This window comes from Phocoena phocoena, chromosome 15, assembly GCF_963924675.1.
Source record: "Phocoena phocoena chromosome 15, mPhoPho1.1, whole genome shotgun sequence".
NCBI classification, from domain to species: Eukaryota; Metazoa; Chordata; class Mammalia; order Artiodactyla; family Phocoenidae; genus Phocoena; species Phocoena phocoena.
The window spans coordinates 66376528-66393549 of record NC_089233.1 but is presented as its reverse complement, the minus strand read 5'-3'; the positions used below and the strand labels follow the sequence as shown (position 1 = coordinate 66393549).

The 17022-nt window shown below is 41.3% G+C and overlaps 2 protein-coding genes across 2 annotated transcripts in view; one reads left to right on the top strand and one right to left on the bottom strand.

Annotated features, from left to right (window-relative positions):
- The window catches only part of RPRD1B (regulation of nuclear pre-mRNA domain containing 1B), a 53007-nt gene extending 40802 nt beyond the window's left edge, over window positions 1-12205 (bottom strand). Inside the window, exons 1-2 of the mRNA XM_065892754.1 lie at window positions 12053-12205; window positions 6152-6281 (exon numbers count right to left, since the gene is read on the bottom strand). Of these exons, the coding sequence (XP_065748826.1) occupies window positions 6152-6281; window positions 12053-12203 (281 nt within the window). The 5' untranslated portion in view covers window positions 12204-12205. The remainder of the gene's footprint in view (window positions 1-6151; window positions 6282-12052) is intronic.
- A 521-nt stretch (window positions 12206-12726) lies between these two features.
- TTI1 (TELO2 interacting protein 1) overlaps window positions 12727-17022 on the top strand; it is a 43081-nt gene continuing 38785 nt past the window's right edge. The window contains exon 1 of the mRNA XM_065892699.1: window positions 12727-12740. The gene's annotated coding sequence lies outside the window, so the exon portion shown is untranslated. The remainder of the gene's footprint in view (window positions 12741-17022) is intronic.

The window sequence follows — 17022 nt, the reverse complement described above, 5'->3', positions numbered from 1 at the left end:
ATTTCCACTGATATTTATAAAACTTAAAGATATGACCTTGATATTTCTAATAAAACATCTCTACTCCAGCTTCAGAATATATCTAGAAACAAATTACTTCTCACCTCTTTCTCTGCTCTCAGCCTGATCCAAGCCACTATCATCTCTTGTCTGATTACTGCAACAGCCTCATTACTAGTCTCCCTGCTTCCACCCTGTCCTCCAACCATCTATTCTCAAGTTTTAAAAATCCAATCCTAACTGTTGTGTTAAGGTAGATCATGTTGCTCCTTTGTTCAAAACCTCCAATGGTTCTTCCTGGTCTCCTTCAGAATAAAAGTGAAAGTCCTAATGAAGCCTACAACAAAGCCCTTCTCAGCCCAGCCCATTATTTCTCTGACCTCACCTATCCTCACTCTCCCCTCCCTCCTCAACAGCTCCCTGGCCCTCCTGCCATTAAAGTGTAGGACCTTTGCACTTAGCTTGGAACCAAGGCTCAGGCCAGGCAAGGCTCCTTTGCTCTCCTCCTTCAGGTGTGTATATTCACACAGCACCTTTTCAGTGAATCCTCTCATCTCCCTACTTAAAATTATACTCCCTACTCCTACTTAATTTTTCTCCACACAATTTATCTTCTCATGTGCTATATATACGGTTTCCCTGTTGTTTATACTCTCTTTCCATTTGTATGGGATTTCCACAAGGGCAGGGATTTGTCTTTTCCCCCCACTGCTATATGCCCCAGAACAAGCACAGTAAATATTTAATTGCAATGTTTTTTCCAAAAAATGTTAGAAAGGTTTCAGTAGGCCATACAATTAGTTAACTTTCAACGACCATTTTACCACATCAAGGTCATTCATGTCAGACATCAATTAAGCATTCATCTGCGCATTAAGATTTCTGAAATACTGTGCTTGGAATACAAAGAACAAGGCCTAGGTCCTGACCTCTAGGTTCTTGACCCAGCAGCCCCTCACCTCTCCACACCCTACCCGAGGCTTCATGTTCTAGCAACACTCAACGGTAAGGATTTTCTACTCAGCACTTGCTGCCACTGTTACGTGTGCCTATGCTCATGCTTCCTCCTCTCGCTTGAATGGAATCCCCAAAAGAGAACAAGGTGAAGAGCAAAAGGTTCTGAGTAATTCTGGTGGCTGAAGTACTATATGGGGTGGGGTGGGGTGGGGTGGGGGGGTGGAAACAGCAGAAGAATCTGGAGGGATACAGTGGAATTAGATTACAGAGGACCTTAAATTCCATACTAAACATGTGGCCTTTATCCTGAAGGCAATGGGAAGTCCCTAATGTGATGAAATGCAGGCTTTAGAAAAATAAAGTCATTATAACTACTGTAACAAAATCACAACTAATCAGAACTTAACTGGTCGGTACTTTTAACATAAAATCTGTTCTCTGCAAATTCTCTTAGAAGAGAAACCAATCATGAAAACAAATTCTTATCAAGGATTTAGTTAAAAGGGTTGGGAGGGGCACAACACCCATCCAACCACCATCCACCATTCCTGGGGCTATTTGGGGCTTGATTAAGACTGATAGTCTTAATCAGTTGCAGTCACACTACTGTATAGTGGATAATGGATGCTCAAACCTGTTGTAACCAAAAGATTTTCAAAAGGCTTTCACCACTAAAGGCTACAGCCAAAAGGGTGCTCTACTTTAATTAGTGAACATAATTAACCATGATAGGTTAATTCTTTGAGCACTACAGTAAATCAAATTTTGCCAACTAAGGTCTAAAGATATAGAAACAACAGTCAAGAAATCTTTTTACTGATGTGGTTTTGCCCTAAGTAGCTCCAATGAAGTGGAAGTCACTTTAGCACCTGAAATTGGATACAACCAAAGCAAAAGTCATTTTATGACACAAGGAGCTATCTTTTCAAGTTGTATTAACTCCATTCTAACTTGAGAAATCTTTAAGTGAAAAAACACAAAAAATCTTTGCCACTTATCAATGAATAAACTGAAAGATGATAAATAAGTACATATGTAACTTATTTTGCAGAACACAACTTAGTATCTTAATTCTAAATATTTATAAATTCAACCACTGAAAATGTGATCTAAAAAGTGAAAAGTATGTGTTATACACACGTAGGACTACTGCTTGAAGTGTCAGCTGGATACCAAAGGGCTTGCCAAGCCAGCGTGGGGGCCTTTTCTTCCTCTGCAGCTCTAATGGCACTGCCTTGGTACACCCGCTATAATTTGTGAACTTCTCTCTTATCCCATGCACAGTAGGCCTATGGCAGGCCTACTCAGGGCATAAATTCTTTCTAAGTATCCTCAGCACTTCCAACAGCACCTCATGTAAAGGCAGAGCAGAAACAGTCCTTTGCAATTGTGTAGAAAAGAGTTAACATAGAGGCCTGAGACTGCTGCCCTTAGCAGGCCTGCTCACGAGGTTGGCCCTTGACTGGCATCTCGGAACCTGGATTTCAGAAGTGCGCCTATCATTTCCTAACTGATAAGGGTGGTTTACTGTGCTTAAACTGTTTATACAAACAGTATGGTTTATGCTGAACACCTGCTTTCCTTCAGGAGCCTAGAATTTTGGCAGAGTGCCTGTGACCAACCCTAACAAAATCCCTAGGTACTACATCTCTAATGGGCTTCTCAGGTAGAAAACTTCACATTTGTTGCCACAGTTCAAAGGGGGAGGAATTAAGTATGTCTTATGTGACTCCACTATGAAAGGACTCTTGGAAGCTTATGCCTCGTCTCCTCTGGACTTCATCCCTTGCACCTTTTCCCTTCTGCTAATTTTGCTTTATATCCTTTCACTGTAATAAATCATAGCCAGGAACACAACTATACCCAAGTCCTGTGAGTCCTCCTAGCAAGTCACCGGACCTGGAAGTGGTCTTGGGGACCCACGACTGTTATAACAGGAAATAAATATGTATATGGTGATAATTCCAAATTTATGTCTCCAGAAATCAATTTCCTACTGAGCTTCAAGACTGTTTCATCCATCCGCCTATATGGCATCACCCTTTGGAATATCTCTATTAGCCATCTCAAACTTAACATGGCCAAAACAAAACTCTTGATTCCCTCTACCATATCTTTACCTCAAACTCCACCTCGGTAAACAGCACCATCAGCCATCCACATACTCATGTCAAAAACCTAGAAATAATCTTTGATTTCTCTTTCCCCTCACTACCAAGCTCCCACTAATCCTATCAGTTTTACATGGGGGGGGGGCACAAATCTACCCATGAAGTAAACAAAGTAAACATTCAACAAGTGGAAGCTATTATTTCCTCAATGTTCCTGAATCCTAGCCAATGTCATCTCTAGCCTACACTAGAGCAACACCCTCTACCTCATGTCCCTGCCTCTCCCTTGGCCTTTATAAGCCATTCTCCACCCCAAGCTGGAAGGATTTTTGAACAAGGCATTTGGAATATATCATTCTCCTGCTTAAAACTCCTCACTGACATCCCATCGGAACAAAATCCTAACTCTCTCCCAAGGCTTACAAGGCATGTGTGACTGTTACCTGCCTGCCTCTCTGATCTCACCTGGATATGACTTCCCCTTTGTTCCTTGTGTTCTAACCACAATGGACTTCATTCTGATCCTCTTAGCATGCCAAGATTATTTGTACCTTAGGTTCTTTTTAATAGCTGTTCCTATTTTGCATGATTACCTCAAATGTCACTTCCTTAGAGAGGCCTTCCTTCACCACACTAGAAGAGATCCCACTCAAGAACGTCATTCTATTTTATTATGTCCATATTATCACTCTCAAAGAAGTATCTTATTCATTTTGTCCTTGTCTGCCTTGTTCACTGCTTGCCCCCCTAGTGTCTGGATCAGTACTTTGCACAAAGGCACTTAAATACATCTTGAAGGAAAGATTAAGTGCACAACTATCTCCAAACTGAGAAGAAAACAAGAAGGCATTTGTATGGAAAATAAGTTTAAAGTCTGGTTACTTAAACTGCCATTCAAATTAAAACTACCTCATGAGCTTGGCAGCTTTCTCTGACTTGAGAGGTTTGTTGTTTCCTTCCTAGGGGGTAGGGGGTTTGAGGGAGGAGGCAGGAAATTATCATAAAGAGATTCCTAATCTATTTTAGTCAATATTAATGGGTCCACACTATCTTTGTTCATCAATTGGCCACAGAAAAACTGTACAGAGAGCACTTTTTACTGTTGATAAGGTGCATCAGGACTGAAGTGGTGTGGCTGGACTTTCTATTCTAATAATGCGGGTGGGGTGGGGAGGGAGCTTAGAGACATGGGGACCTTGAATATAATATCTGAACGGGACCTTAAAAGAACTAGAAGAATGCAAAAAAGAAAGGTAATAGAGCTATCTATTTTTATTTAAAAGGATCAGGTCTATTTTCCCCATAAAGCCACAGAATTTGCCAAGACATTTTTACAATGTCTCCTAGATAGGTTTTAAGATGATAACCAAGTAGAAAAATTTTTAATCCTGGTATTGCTCATCCCCCCTCTCCCACCCGCTTTTCTACTTACACTTTTCTGATTTGGGAGCAGCTTATGATTACTGTTAAATTTTTAAGGAAAAATGTTATGTTTACTATCCCTATAGGGAATTACTTTAGTCAATTTCTTATACCCTAAATTTATTAACTTATTCAACAACTACTTACTGAATCCCTACTCTGTGCCAGGACAGACCACAATGTTGCTCAGCTCCTGGGACACCATTCACGTCAAGACTATCTAAATGGTGTTCCCAAAGGTACAAAACCCAGTAGCTCTGTGCCAGATACTCTACTGGGTGTCTGGAATACAGGAAAGAACAAAAAAGAAACAGTTTTTCTCTTCACATAGTTTATAATATAGTATACTCCCATGAATGGGCAAAGACTGTGGATTGAGCACTGTTGTTTTACTTTAGCCTCACAACTCTAATGAGACAGGTGGTGACATTCCCTTTTAACTAACATGGAAATGTGGGCTCAAAAAACTACGTAACACATCCAAGGCCACTCAGTGTTGGAGGCAGAGCTACAGTCAATGTCTAGGAAACTGAACTGACTCTCCTCAAAACAGGAAAATGCCTGTCTCCAATTTCAGAGGGCTACTCTAGTAGTCTGTTCTAAGCTTATTCTCTGTTATGACAACTCAATATTTTTTCAAGTCCCCAAACATTCTGCTTTTTCAGTATACATGTTCAAAAAAAAAAAAAAAAAAAAAAAAAGAAAGCCAGTTGACTAACAAAAATCTTTCATCCATCTCTACAAAGCTAGATGGAGTTCTCATTTCACTCCTTCAAACTTTCCAAATCTTTCACAGAATGCCAGACTTACTTTCACACTTAAGGTCTTTCACATACACTCTAGACCTTAGAACAATTTTCGTTTAACCCACTAGTCTCCTTCTCACCCGTCCCAGTTTCCTTTGGCAAAGATGTTTTGTTTGATTTGCTTATTAATATTCTAGTGAAAAATAGTTTTTCTTTGCTCCTCCTAGGCAACTAACATATCTACAAAAAAGTTTGTTTTTAAATAAATAAAATTGATTTGTAAAACTTTTAATTAAATGTATAGTTTCCGTGATATCAGCTATAAGTATGCTCTACCCACCCCCGTCCTCTGTCACAAAACACAATAGTGGCACACACTTAATATGACAGAGCCAGAGCAAATATCTACTTTCCACACTAATAATTACTATCTTTGCAGGTACAGTAATGACTACTATTTTTACTAAGTTAGACATGTAGACATCCAGAAGTAAGTAAAAACAAAGGCACAGCAACTAATTTCTTGCTATTAAGGCTTTGTTACTGGAAAGTTCCCTTGTACTATTTAGCTTTGTTTTTTGACCATAAGCTAATGAGACAACTCAGCCAAACCAAGGAAAGTACCACATTCAAGAAGTGAATTCAACAGTGAATACATCTAGGAGAAAAGATGTGCTTCAAGTGCTAGACTGAGTCCCTTCAATGCATCAAAATATTTACTTGTCTGAGATAGTTCTCAAGGGTTCAGGCAAAATATAAAACCACAATTTGGCCTCTGCAACTCTCTATAAAGTACCTCTCTTTAAAGTATGAAGTTGTCAAGTTACAAACGCTATCACACACAAAAAAGAAAGAACAAAAAGGAAAAGGTAATGCATTCAAAAACAAAACATAACAAAAAACCCGAAAACATACCTGGCAACGTGAGAAAAAGCATCCACAAGGACAGATTCAAATTCTCTAGTGAATTCAGGTCCTTTCCTTTTACTGTTTTGAATGACATCATTGGCTAAGTACAGAAAAGTAAGCTTTCTATTTGATTTGGCTGGAAAAAAAGAAAAGAAGATAATTTAGCTTACACCAAGGAAATTCTCAATCCACCATTCTTCTGCCCTAAGCTACTCCTAAAGAACACTAAGACAAGCATTATCTACTTGAGGTCAAGACTGCTATGTTTAAAAAAACAATTTAAGGGATTCCTGGAGGTGTCTAGTAAAACAGGATTGAGAATACAATTTTGAAAAAACTAAAAAACAAGAATACGCCATTTTAATTGATTGTGGTGATAGTTGCATAACTGCGAACATACTAAAAACCATTGAATTGTATATTCTAAAAGAGTGATTTGTGTGGAATGTGAATTATAGTTCAATAAAATTGTTTTTCAAAAAAAAAAGAATACGCCGTCTTAATTTCTGTGTTATTTTAGTCAGGGTAATTAATTGGCAGTAAAAATTAAGATAATCCAAAGAAAATTCCTAAAGGATAAGCAGTCAGTATTCTCCAGTCAATTCCTAAAGGATAAGCTGTCAATACATCTCCAGAAGACATGTTAAAACCAAGATTTTCATTTATTATATTGCAAAAATGAGCATTTCTTACTCACTGTTAATTATCAAATACCATAGAATGAAAGACTGAGTTAAGTTTCAGTTTTAAAAGATACTTGTAATTTATGCTCCTAGACCAAGAATTTCTTTCAACATTCCAATAACCATAATCAGTCAATGTTATCAACTCCACAATCCAGAGGAATCTCTAGATGCACCAATGGATATTTATCTCAAAATACAAATATACATTATTGCTACATGATCCCTGAAAGTTTACACATGTCTGAAATCTGGATATGCAAAATTATGGCTCCCACAAAAAATATAATTCTTCTTTCTTATACCTACTAAATGTAGTATTTCCTATTACTCTATATGGTAGCATGCATTAAACCATAAAAACCTCATGCAATATGTCTGAGTTACAGTTGCTTGGGGGAATATTACTGAATTTCCTGGCTTCTATGCACATAACTTTTCAACCGTAAAGTTACATCACTATCATTTTTGGTCCCAGTTTTCTTTTAAAAGAAATAAATAATAACACAATCAGATAGTTCAAAACATTAAGTTTTCTCCAATGTCAAAGTGCCCAAAAGACTCAAGCAAGCCCTATGTCAATCTTTACACCTGAATTACTAGTCCTTACTCCACTGCTCTCAGAAACCATTCCTGTTTCTTTTGAAATGCACACAGCATGTCTAAATTCTGACACAGCAAGCTCAAGATCTGACATTTTAAAATGTGGCTACAGGAGAATAACAAGTTAAAAACAAGATTTTTAAAGCATGTTATAGTTGAAACTGATGACTTAAAGTGCCCATAAAATTAAATATGGATATCCTGAAATGCATTAACCTGATAATAACCTAGTTTAGATGGCCAACTGATGAGAATATTGAAAACCTGGAGCTATCTTTAACTGTTCTAATTATTATTCGAAAACAGAACAAAAGTGTCAATAGCTTCAATATCCCACTGTTGCTACAAAGGTATGATTACAGCAAAAAGCTTTTTTTTTTTTTTTTTAAAGCAAACCCTGTTCTAGGATGTTGCAGCAAGTTAAACTACCAAGTTTATAACGCCATGAAAGTTAGATTTAAAAGTAAAAGAGGGCTTCCCTGGTGACGCAGTGGTTAAGAATCTGTCTGCCAATGCAGGGGACACAGGTTGGAAGCCTGGTCCAGGAAGATTCCACATGCCGCGGAGCAACTAAGCCCGTGCACCACGACTACTGAGCATGCGCTCTAGAGCCCGCGAGCCACAACTACTGAAGCCCCCACACCTAGAGCCTGCGCTCTGCAACAAGGGAAGCCACCACAGTAAGAAGCACGTGCACCGCAACGAAGAGTAGTCCCCACTCACCACAACTAGAGAAAAGCCCGCACCAGCAACAAAGACCCAAAGCAGCCAAAGATAAATAAATAAATATTAAAAAAAAAAAAAAAAGTAAAACAGAACTTCTACAAAGCAAATCGGACTAATATACTTTATGTTAAAAAACCCAGAATCCATATTGTAAAATGTCAATTTGGCCATTCAAGACCTGAAACGTTTTGCAGTATTACAAATGTGATAGCTAAGATAGCCAAGGTTTTCACTATCTACAATGCCAATTAATTCTCATCACCCTCAAACTTAGCAATGGGAATTCAGGATAAAACTTTTCCCCTCCACATCCAGCATCCTGAATAATCAACATGAGCACCATGTGTGTAAAGGTAACAAAACAAAACCCTAAAGGGAATTCCCTGGAGGTCCAGTGGTTAGGACTCCTCGCTCTCACTTCTGAGGGGCCGGGGTTCGATCCCTGGTCAGGGAACTAAGATCCCACAAGCCTCGCAGTGCGGCCAAAACAAACAAACAACAACAAAAACCCACAAAGCCCTAGAGCACTTGAACACACAAGGTCATAATACACACAACACACACACCCTCTACTCCAGCCCTGGGTGGTAACTCACTTGTTCAAATGTCTTTCCAATATGTCAGTATGGATTCTTTCACTCCCTACCGAGGCCCATTCCAAACTGGTTGAAATAGTTATTGAGCAAAGTTTAAATTACTGGCTGACCAAAATTTTTCACTTGTTTGGCTGGTTTTGACATCTAGAGAAAGCAATTTTTTTTTTAAAAAAAGGCCTATTTACCTGCACTACTAAAGGTAGTAGTAGTACAAACGTAAGGTACAAAAGCACTACTAAAAAATGTTCATCTTAGGGTATTTTACACCAAACTGCTGCAAAAAGAAAGGGAGAAGTTCTACCTAGAACAGAGCCCAAAGGGATAAATTAAGAATTATTCCTAGGGAATGGAAAGAAAATAACACATCATGAATAGAAGTAGTACTTAAGCAGGAAAAAGAAAACTTTTAAAGTCTCATAAATATTTGGTGGCAAAACAGAGACGGTTTGTGAAATGTCTTAAGGAAATGACTTGGCTATAGATAGAAATGTCCATTTTTAAAGATTCAGGGTGGGCTAGAACCTAAAGGGCTAGTCAATTCTAACATTAGGGCACAAAATCTTTTTCCACTTCAGTGCGGGGGCATTTTCAATTCATGAAGGAAGGCTGGGTATTAGGAAACTGTACACTGATGCTTGGAAGAGCATCCTCTAGTTCTGCACTGTTCAGTATGATAGCCACTAGCCACATGTGGCTACTGAACATCTGATTTGTAGCTAACAAAACTCAGGAACTAAATTTTCAATTGTATTTATTTGAAAGTTTACTTCCTTAGTCACACATTTCAAGTGCTCATGGCAAGAGGCTACCTTGTTGCACAGCAGATATAAAACATTTCTCTCATCACAGAAAGCTCTATTAGACAGTGCCGCTTGGATCCTTTACTCAGCCATGAAAATGATGTCAAGAGACCACAATTTAACACCTGAACTATTTTTTAACTCTGTTAACAGGCACCATGCTAAATGTTATGTACATTACGGACAACTAGAAGAGCTAGTTTCTCCCTCAAAACATAATGCAGTGAAAGAGACATAACTAGTAAGAATGAAATAAATGCAGATTAATTCTAATAAATAAAAGCACTGGGCTTCCCTGGTGGCGCAGTGGTTGAGAGTCCGCCTGCCGATGCAGGGGACACGGGTTCGTGCCCCGGTCCGGGAAAATCCCACATGCCGCGGAGCGGCTGGGCCCGTGAGCCATGGCCGCTGAGCCTGCGCATCCCGAGCCTGTGCTCTGCAATGGGAGAGGCCACAGCGGTGAAAGGCCCGCGTACCACAAAAAAAAAAAAAAAAAAAAGCACTACGGGTTTGGTTGGAGTAAGATGATCACCTTCACTTATTAAGTGCACTGATGCACCGGGTACCTGAAAACAAGTTTCGGTGTCTCGGAGCTCTGGGCTAATGTCCCAACTATACACTCATTAACAAAGCACTTCATCTCTTCATATCTGTATCTTCTCATCTATAAAATGGGGATAATAATGCTGACCTACTTACAACTTAAGGTTTCATCATATGAGATTAGGGTTAAAGGAGCTTCATAAACGAAAGTACTCTTTATTTTCTGTATCTCAAATAGGGTGAGGTGGGGAATCAAGATGGCTTCACAAAAGTGACACCTGAGGTGGATTTTGACGTGCCTCTGAGATCCTACCAGATAGGATCCTGTAGAAAGCAATTCGAATTTTTCCGCCACATCTCAGATGACAGAAATGATATCTGGATGGCACAGTGGGGTACATGAATGGGGCTCTGGGAGGCCCAGGATCTATCCCCCAACTACCCTGAGGGCTGAGGGGACCCCCATCTCAGTACAGCACACGATATTTGGGGGGCGGGGGGTCTCTGCCAGAGGACTAGAACTGGGTCTCCTGAAAGAATCCTGGATTTTGGTGTCTGCCAGTCTGATGTAGTCTGAGCCTCACTAGTTCTAAGGCCTTGAAAATACCCCTTAGCCACTTCAGTCTCCTCATCTGTAAAACAGAGTGACATCCTGACCTCACAGATAGCAGAGAACACATGTAGAGTTACTTCCTATGCTATAAAGGGCCTACCACATACAGGCTGTCCAAAACAGCGTTAAGCTTCATTTGCTCAGCTTTCTGCTATGAAGCTCACTGGGGTATCAGATAGCTGTGTAGGTGCCCATCTTTCCCCAGCAGACTGTAAGCAATTTGAGGCAAAGAACATGCCCCACACTGAGTAATCAGTATCCCACCTCACCATTATTTATCCAGTGCCTACACTCTGCCTGACACCATGCTAGATGTTCATGTGGATTATCCTGTTTACTCTTCACCCCAAGTTGTTTGAGCCTCCGTTTTTTTCTCATCTGCTGAGCTCCTACTGCACAGAACTCTGAGACCGTAAAAAATGACAATGTATGTAATGATATCAGTACTGCACTTGGCACAGAACAAAGGCACAGTATCAGTTATCATTATCTCTATTTTACAGATCAGGAAACTGAGGCAAAGAGAGGTGAAGCTGCGGGGGGCTCAGTAAATGGCAAAGTCAGGCTCCAGAGGCACTTGGCCTCTGGAGCCAACATGCTATCAAGCTCCCAAGCCAGTGCCTGGCACACAACAGGCTGAGCTCAATCAGTGGCTGCCAGATGCTGAGCAGGGTCTAGAACCAAGGAGAGCTGCATGAGAAGAGGAACCTGAGAGGCAAGGTCTAGGTGGGGTGGCCCCTTGACTTCTCTGCAAGGGCAGTGACTGTACCCACTTCCCAGGGCAGTGCTCAGGACTAAGTGCGAGGATATACATAAGGTCCTAGCACAGTGACTGCACAGAATAAAGGCTCTGGAAGCGGCAGTTACCCTTGTCCTCTTGACAGATGAGAAAACAGAGGCTTAGAGAGAAGAAACTTGCCCGATATCACTCAGCTAGCAAGTGGCTGAGCCAAGGGCTCGATCTAGGTAATCTTACTCCGAATGCCCAGCAACTGCCTGGCACACAACAGGCTAAGGCCTGCACCCTCCACCAGGCGCTCAACGCTGCCGAGAGAATAATGGTCACAAGTGTCAGGAGGAGCCGGAGAGGAAAGCGGCTGGATTAACTGGGAGTCCTGAGCCCCGGTCGGTGGAACCTCAGACAAGTACCTTAAACCTTCCCAGGCCTCGGTTTCCTTCTCCGAGAAATGGGGATAACACTGTCTCCAACCTCAGAAGCGCAATCAATCAGAGGCCCAGGCCTGGAAAGCCAGGCTCAGCTAAGAAGCTAGAGGGGCCTCGGGACGGGGTGCGGGAGAGGGCTACCCGGGAGGAGGACCCATGGGGGTAGAGAGAGTGTTTACCTTTGCGGAGCTCGCGGTGCCACACCGAGACGATGGGTCCCGCGTGCTTGCGGTGGTGGATGAGCCACAGGGAGAGGGTCTGCACGCTCTGCTGAGAGTTGCTCAGCTCTGAGAGCTTCTTCTCCAGCGCCGACTCGGAGAAGGAGGACATGGTGGCGGCGGTGAGGCCCGGCAGGGATCGGCCTGGGCCGCCCAGTGCGGCGGGGAGAGCGACGGCACGAGGCCGGAACCTCACCTGGCGGCCTGCGGGACTCTTTATGACTGACAGACGGCCGGGGAGCCAGGAGGGGGAGGGGATGGGTCTCCGCAGTAACAGCCGCCCGCGCCGCCGCCACAAGATGGCCACCGACCTCTCACCCCGCCGCGAGAGCAGGGTCAAAGGGCAAGGGCCGGAGTGGCGGGGCACCGGGGGGAGTCAGAGTGTAGTAAAACACCCCTCCCGTGGCGAATGCCTCTTTGAATCTCGCTCGGAGCACTCCGAAAGCGACAGACAGGGAAAAGGTCGCACTTCGGCGGCCTCCGGAAGGCGCTTTGACCGCTCGCGCCTGCACGCCGGCGCAGTGAGTGTCACCGGAACCCTTTCTCCCGCTCCCGCAGAACCTTTCTGGCGTGGTGCGGCGCGCGAGTTATGCGTCATTTCCGGCGCGGCAGAGGAGGTGCGAGAGTGAGGGAAAGGCTGGAAGACGAGGTAAGGGAGAGTGGCGCGAACGAGAGGGAGATAGCAACCGCGAGCCCTTAGAGGGGGATCCTGAGGGTATGCTGAGGCAGAGAGATCATGACCTGGGAATGGAACGGGACCTTTCTCCCTCACCTGCCAGGCCCCAGCAGCACTCTTCCTCTGTACGTGTCCTGCTCTCTGGCCGCCCCCCACAAAAAGCCTTTTTTGGTTCTGCCAAGCCACCCACGTGCCCTTTTCACGCCTCCACGCCTTGGCTCTTGCTGTTCTTTTTCCAAAGGTGACTTCTCACGCGGTGGGCTCCCACTAGGCCTCCAGGACCACCTTTAGTGGCCAGTTCCGATGTTTAGTCTGTGACAGGACCGCCGTCAAACACACCCTTGTGCTCCCGGCTCTCAGTTGGTTGTTGTATTCAGGGAGTTACAGGCTGCCTTCTGGGGGTTCATTTGACTATTGCTCAAACTTAAGTAATACATGTTAACTTTGTGAGGGAGTGGGGTAAGGAAGTCAGTGGGTTCGTTGACCTCCTTGAAGAAACACTATTTGAGACTCTATCCTTTAACTGTTTTTAAAAAGTTTTAAATTCCAGTTATCACATCAGCAGAGAAATTTGTTCTAACTGCTGTGGGGTGGTGGTAGGGAGTTAGGTTATTGTAGACATAGTAGAATTTTTTTTTTTTTTTTTGACATAGTAGAATTTTTAAATGTCCTGATCATAGTGGAACTGACCGGTTGTGGGCAGATTCCAGTTAGGAGGCGCTGTACTAGTTGATGCCTGTTTTTGCTCATACTGCACTGTTCTTCGCTTAGGTGCTTTTACTCCTCCTTCAGAATGGAATCATCATAATCATAGCCAACATAACGAGCTGCTGCTATGGGCTAGACACTGTGTTTTCACATAGTGACTCATTTAATACAACAAAGCTATGCAATAGGTATTATGCTATTCCCATTTGGCAAATGAGGCTGAGGGAGCTTGGGTGACCTACCCAAGATCACATAACTAAGGTTAGAGGGAAGGGACTCTACTTTATCTATCTTTTTTACCCCAGCACCTTATTCGTAGCTGACTGAGTGAATTAATATAAAATAAGTGAATAGCTTAAAATCACTCTCAATATCTAGTCATAATTATAACCTAGGGCCTTTGAGTCCAAATCTAGGCCATCTTTCTGTATTAAGTAACAGTGTCATATACTGAGCACTTTTATACCAAGTCACTGTGTATTAAGCACATTATGAACATTCTTTTATTTAATCCTTACAACAGTCCTGTGGGGTATGGGTTATTATCAGTATTTGACAAATGAGAAAACATTAAACATGGGTGAGTAATCAGTGTCACTTGGACACAAGAAATGACAGAACCAGGAATCAAATCAAGGTTATCTTATCCCCAATTCTTCACTCCCAAGCCAGTGGTTGATTTATTCATTCAGCCGATAATTTTTGAGAACCTATGTCTGAATCACTATTCTAGGCAAACAGACAGAATCCATGTCCTGGGAAGCTTACCTTCTGCAGGGGAAGATAAACGTGTGTAAAATGAGCCTGAAAGTTATAAATGCCTTGAATAAAAATAAAGGAAGGTAAGAGGTATGAGGAATGCACATATGGGCGGATAGGCGTGTATTATATATACTGGTCAGAGAAGGCCTCACTGATATGGTGACATTTGATCACAGCCTTCAAAGTAATGAGAGAACAAGCCCTATGCTATGTGGTGAATGTTCCAGGCAGAGGGAAAACCAAGTGCAGAGTCCTGAGGTCAGACCATTATTGGCATTTTCAAGGACCAGCAAGGAGGACAGCTCAAGTGATGTGAACCAGAAGGCTAGAAATGAGCTTAGAAAAGTTGCCAGGGACCATATCATGTGGGGGACTATAGGCAATAGTAAGGACTTTGGATATTACTCGGAATGAAACAAGAGTCCATTGGACCATTTTGAGCAAAAGAGGAGCATGTGGCTATTAAGTAGAAAATAGACAGTAAGGGTGCAAAGGTAGGAGCAGGAGGACCAGTTCTGCTGTTGTGATAACTCAGGTGAAAGGAAGACTCAGACCAGGGTGGAGGTTGTGAGAAAGGGTCAGATTCTGGGGCTATTTTAGAGGAAGAGATCACAGGATTAACTGACAGCATAGGTATGAGGTATAAAAGAAGCAAGAGCTTATATGGCCCTAAGGGTTTTAGCCTAAGCAACCATAAGAATGGAGTTTGCATGTATGTACTGAACTGTGGGAAGAGCTGGTTTGGGTAGTAAGAGCAGGAGTTTAGATTTGTATGTGTCTAATTGGAAATGCCTGTCCAAGTAGAGGTATCTCATAGGCAATTGGGTTTATGGGTCTGGAGTTCAAGGGAGAGATCTTAGGTAGAGCTATAAATGTGGGAGTCATAAGGGGGAATAGGTATAGAAAGAAAAGAGGCCCAGTGACTAAGTCCTAGGACACTTCAACATTTAGAGGTCAGAAAGATGAGGATGATATAATTATGTGATTTATCTTCTTTAGCCTGTTAATATTGATAACAGTGATTGATTTTCAAATATTGAGCCAACCTTACATCCCTGGAATTTAGTCCTACTTTGTCATGGTGTGTAATTCTTTTTACATACTGCTGAATTATATTTCCTCATATTTTGTTTGGGATTTTGGCATCTATATTCATGAGGGAAATTGGTCTGCCGTTTAAAAATTTTTTTATATTATCTTTATTGAGTTTTGGTATCAGGGTAATACTAGCTTCAAAAAATGGATTGAAAAGTGTTTCTTCTTCTTCCATTTCTAGAAGATTGTGTAGAACTGGTGTTAATTTTCTTTAAATGCTTGGTAGAAATCTGCAGTGAAACCATCTTGGCCTGAAGGTTTCTTCTTTCTTTTTTCTTTGATTTTGGGAGTCTTTAAACAATAAATTCAGTTTCCTTATAAGGCTGTTCAGTAATCTATTTCAGCTTGTGTGAATTGTGGTAGTTTGTATTTTTTGAGAAATTTGCCATTTCATCTGTCAAATTTATGTGTATAAAATTATTTGTGGTATTCCTGTATTATCCTTTGATATCTGCAGTCTGTAGGACTGGTATTGGAAATTCCTCTCTCTCTCCCTCCTTCCCTCCCTCCCTCCCTCCTTCCCTCCCTCCCTCCCTCCTTCCCTCTCTCCCTCTCTCTCCCTCTCCCTCCCCCCACCCCCATCAGTCTAGTTAGAAGTCAATTTTATTGATCTCTCTAAACCATTTCTTTGGTTCATTGATTTTCTCTATTTTTTGTTTTAAACTTCAATTCCTGCTCTGATTTTTATTATTTCTTCCTTCTGCTTGCTTTGGATTTATTTTGCTTTATTTTATTTTATTTTCTTTGTCTTTTTCTAGGTTCTTGCTGTGGGAGTTTAGATTATTGATATTCATTTAAGAGCTTTCCTCTTTTCTAATATATATATTTAGTACTATAAATTTCCCTTTCAGCACGGCTGTACCTACATCTTACAAATTTTGATTTGTTGAACTTTTATTTTCACTCATTTCCATGTATTTTGTAAAATTTTCCCATGACATTTCCTCCTTGATCCATGAATTATTTAGAAATGTGTTGCTTAATTTCCAGGTGTGTGAAGATTTTCCTGTTCTCTCTCTATTAGTAATTTCTAGTTTGATTCCATCGTGGTTAGGGAACACACTGTATGATTTTAGTTCTTTTAAATTTGTTGAGGTTTATTCTGTGGTCCAGGATATGGTCTATCTTGGTGTGTGTTCTGTGGACACTTGAAAAGAATGTATATCCTACTGTCAATAGTATTCTGTAAATGTCAATTATGTAAATGTTGGTTGGTGTAGTTGAGCTCTTGTGTTATAATTGCTATTCTATCAGTTGTTGAGAGAGGAATGTTGAAGTCACCACCTATACTTGTGGTGACCACCTATACTTTTCCTTTCAGTTTTATCCATTTTTGCTTCACACATTTTGCATCTCTGTTTTGTGCATACACACTTAAGATTACTATGTCTTCTTCATAGATTTACCCTTTAATCATTGTATAATGTCCTTCTTTGTCTCTGGTAATTTTTTTGCTCTGAAGTCCACTTTATCTGGTATTAATATAGCTAGTCTTGCTTTCCTTTGATTAATGTTTATATGATAATATCTTTTTCCATCTTTTTACTTTCAACCTGACTGTATCATTATGTTTGAAGTGAGTTTCTTGTAAACAGCATGTAGTTAAGTTATATTTTTTAACCAACTCTGACAGTCATTTTTTATTGGTGTATTTAGACATTTTATATTTAATATAATTATTGATATGTTA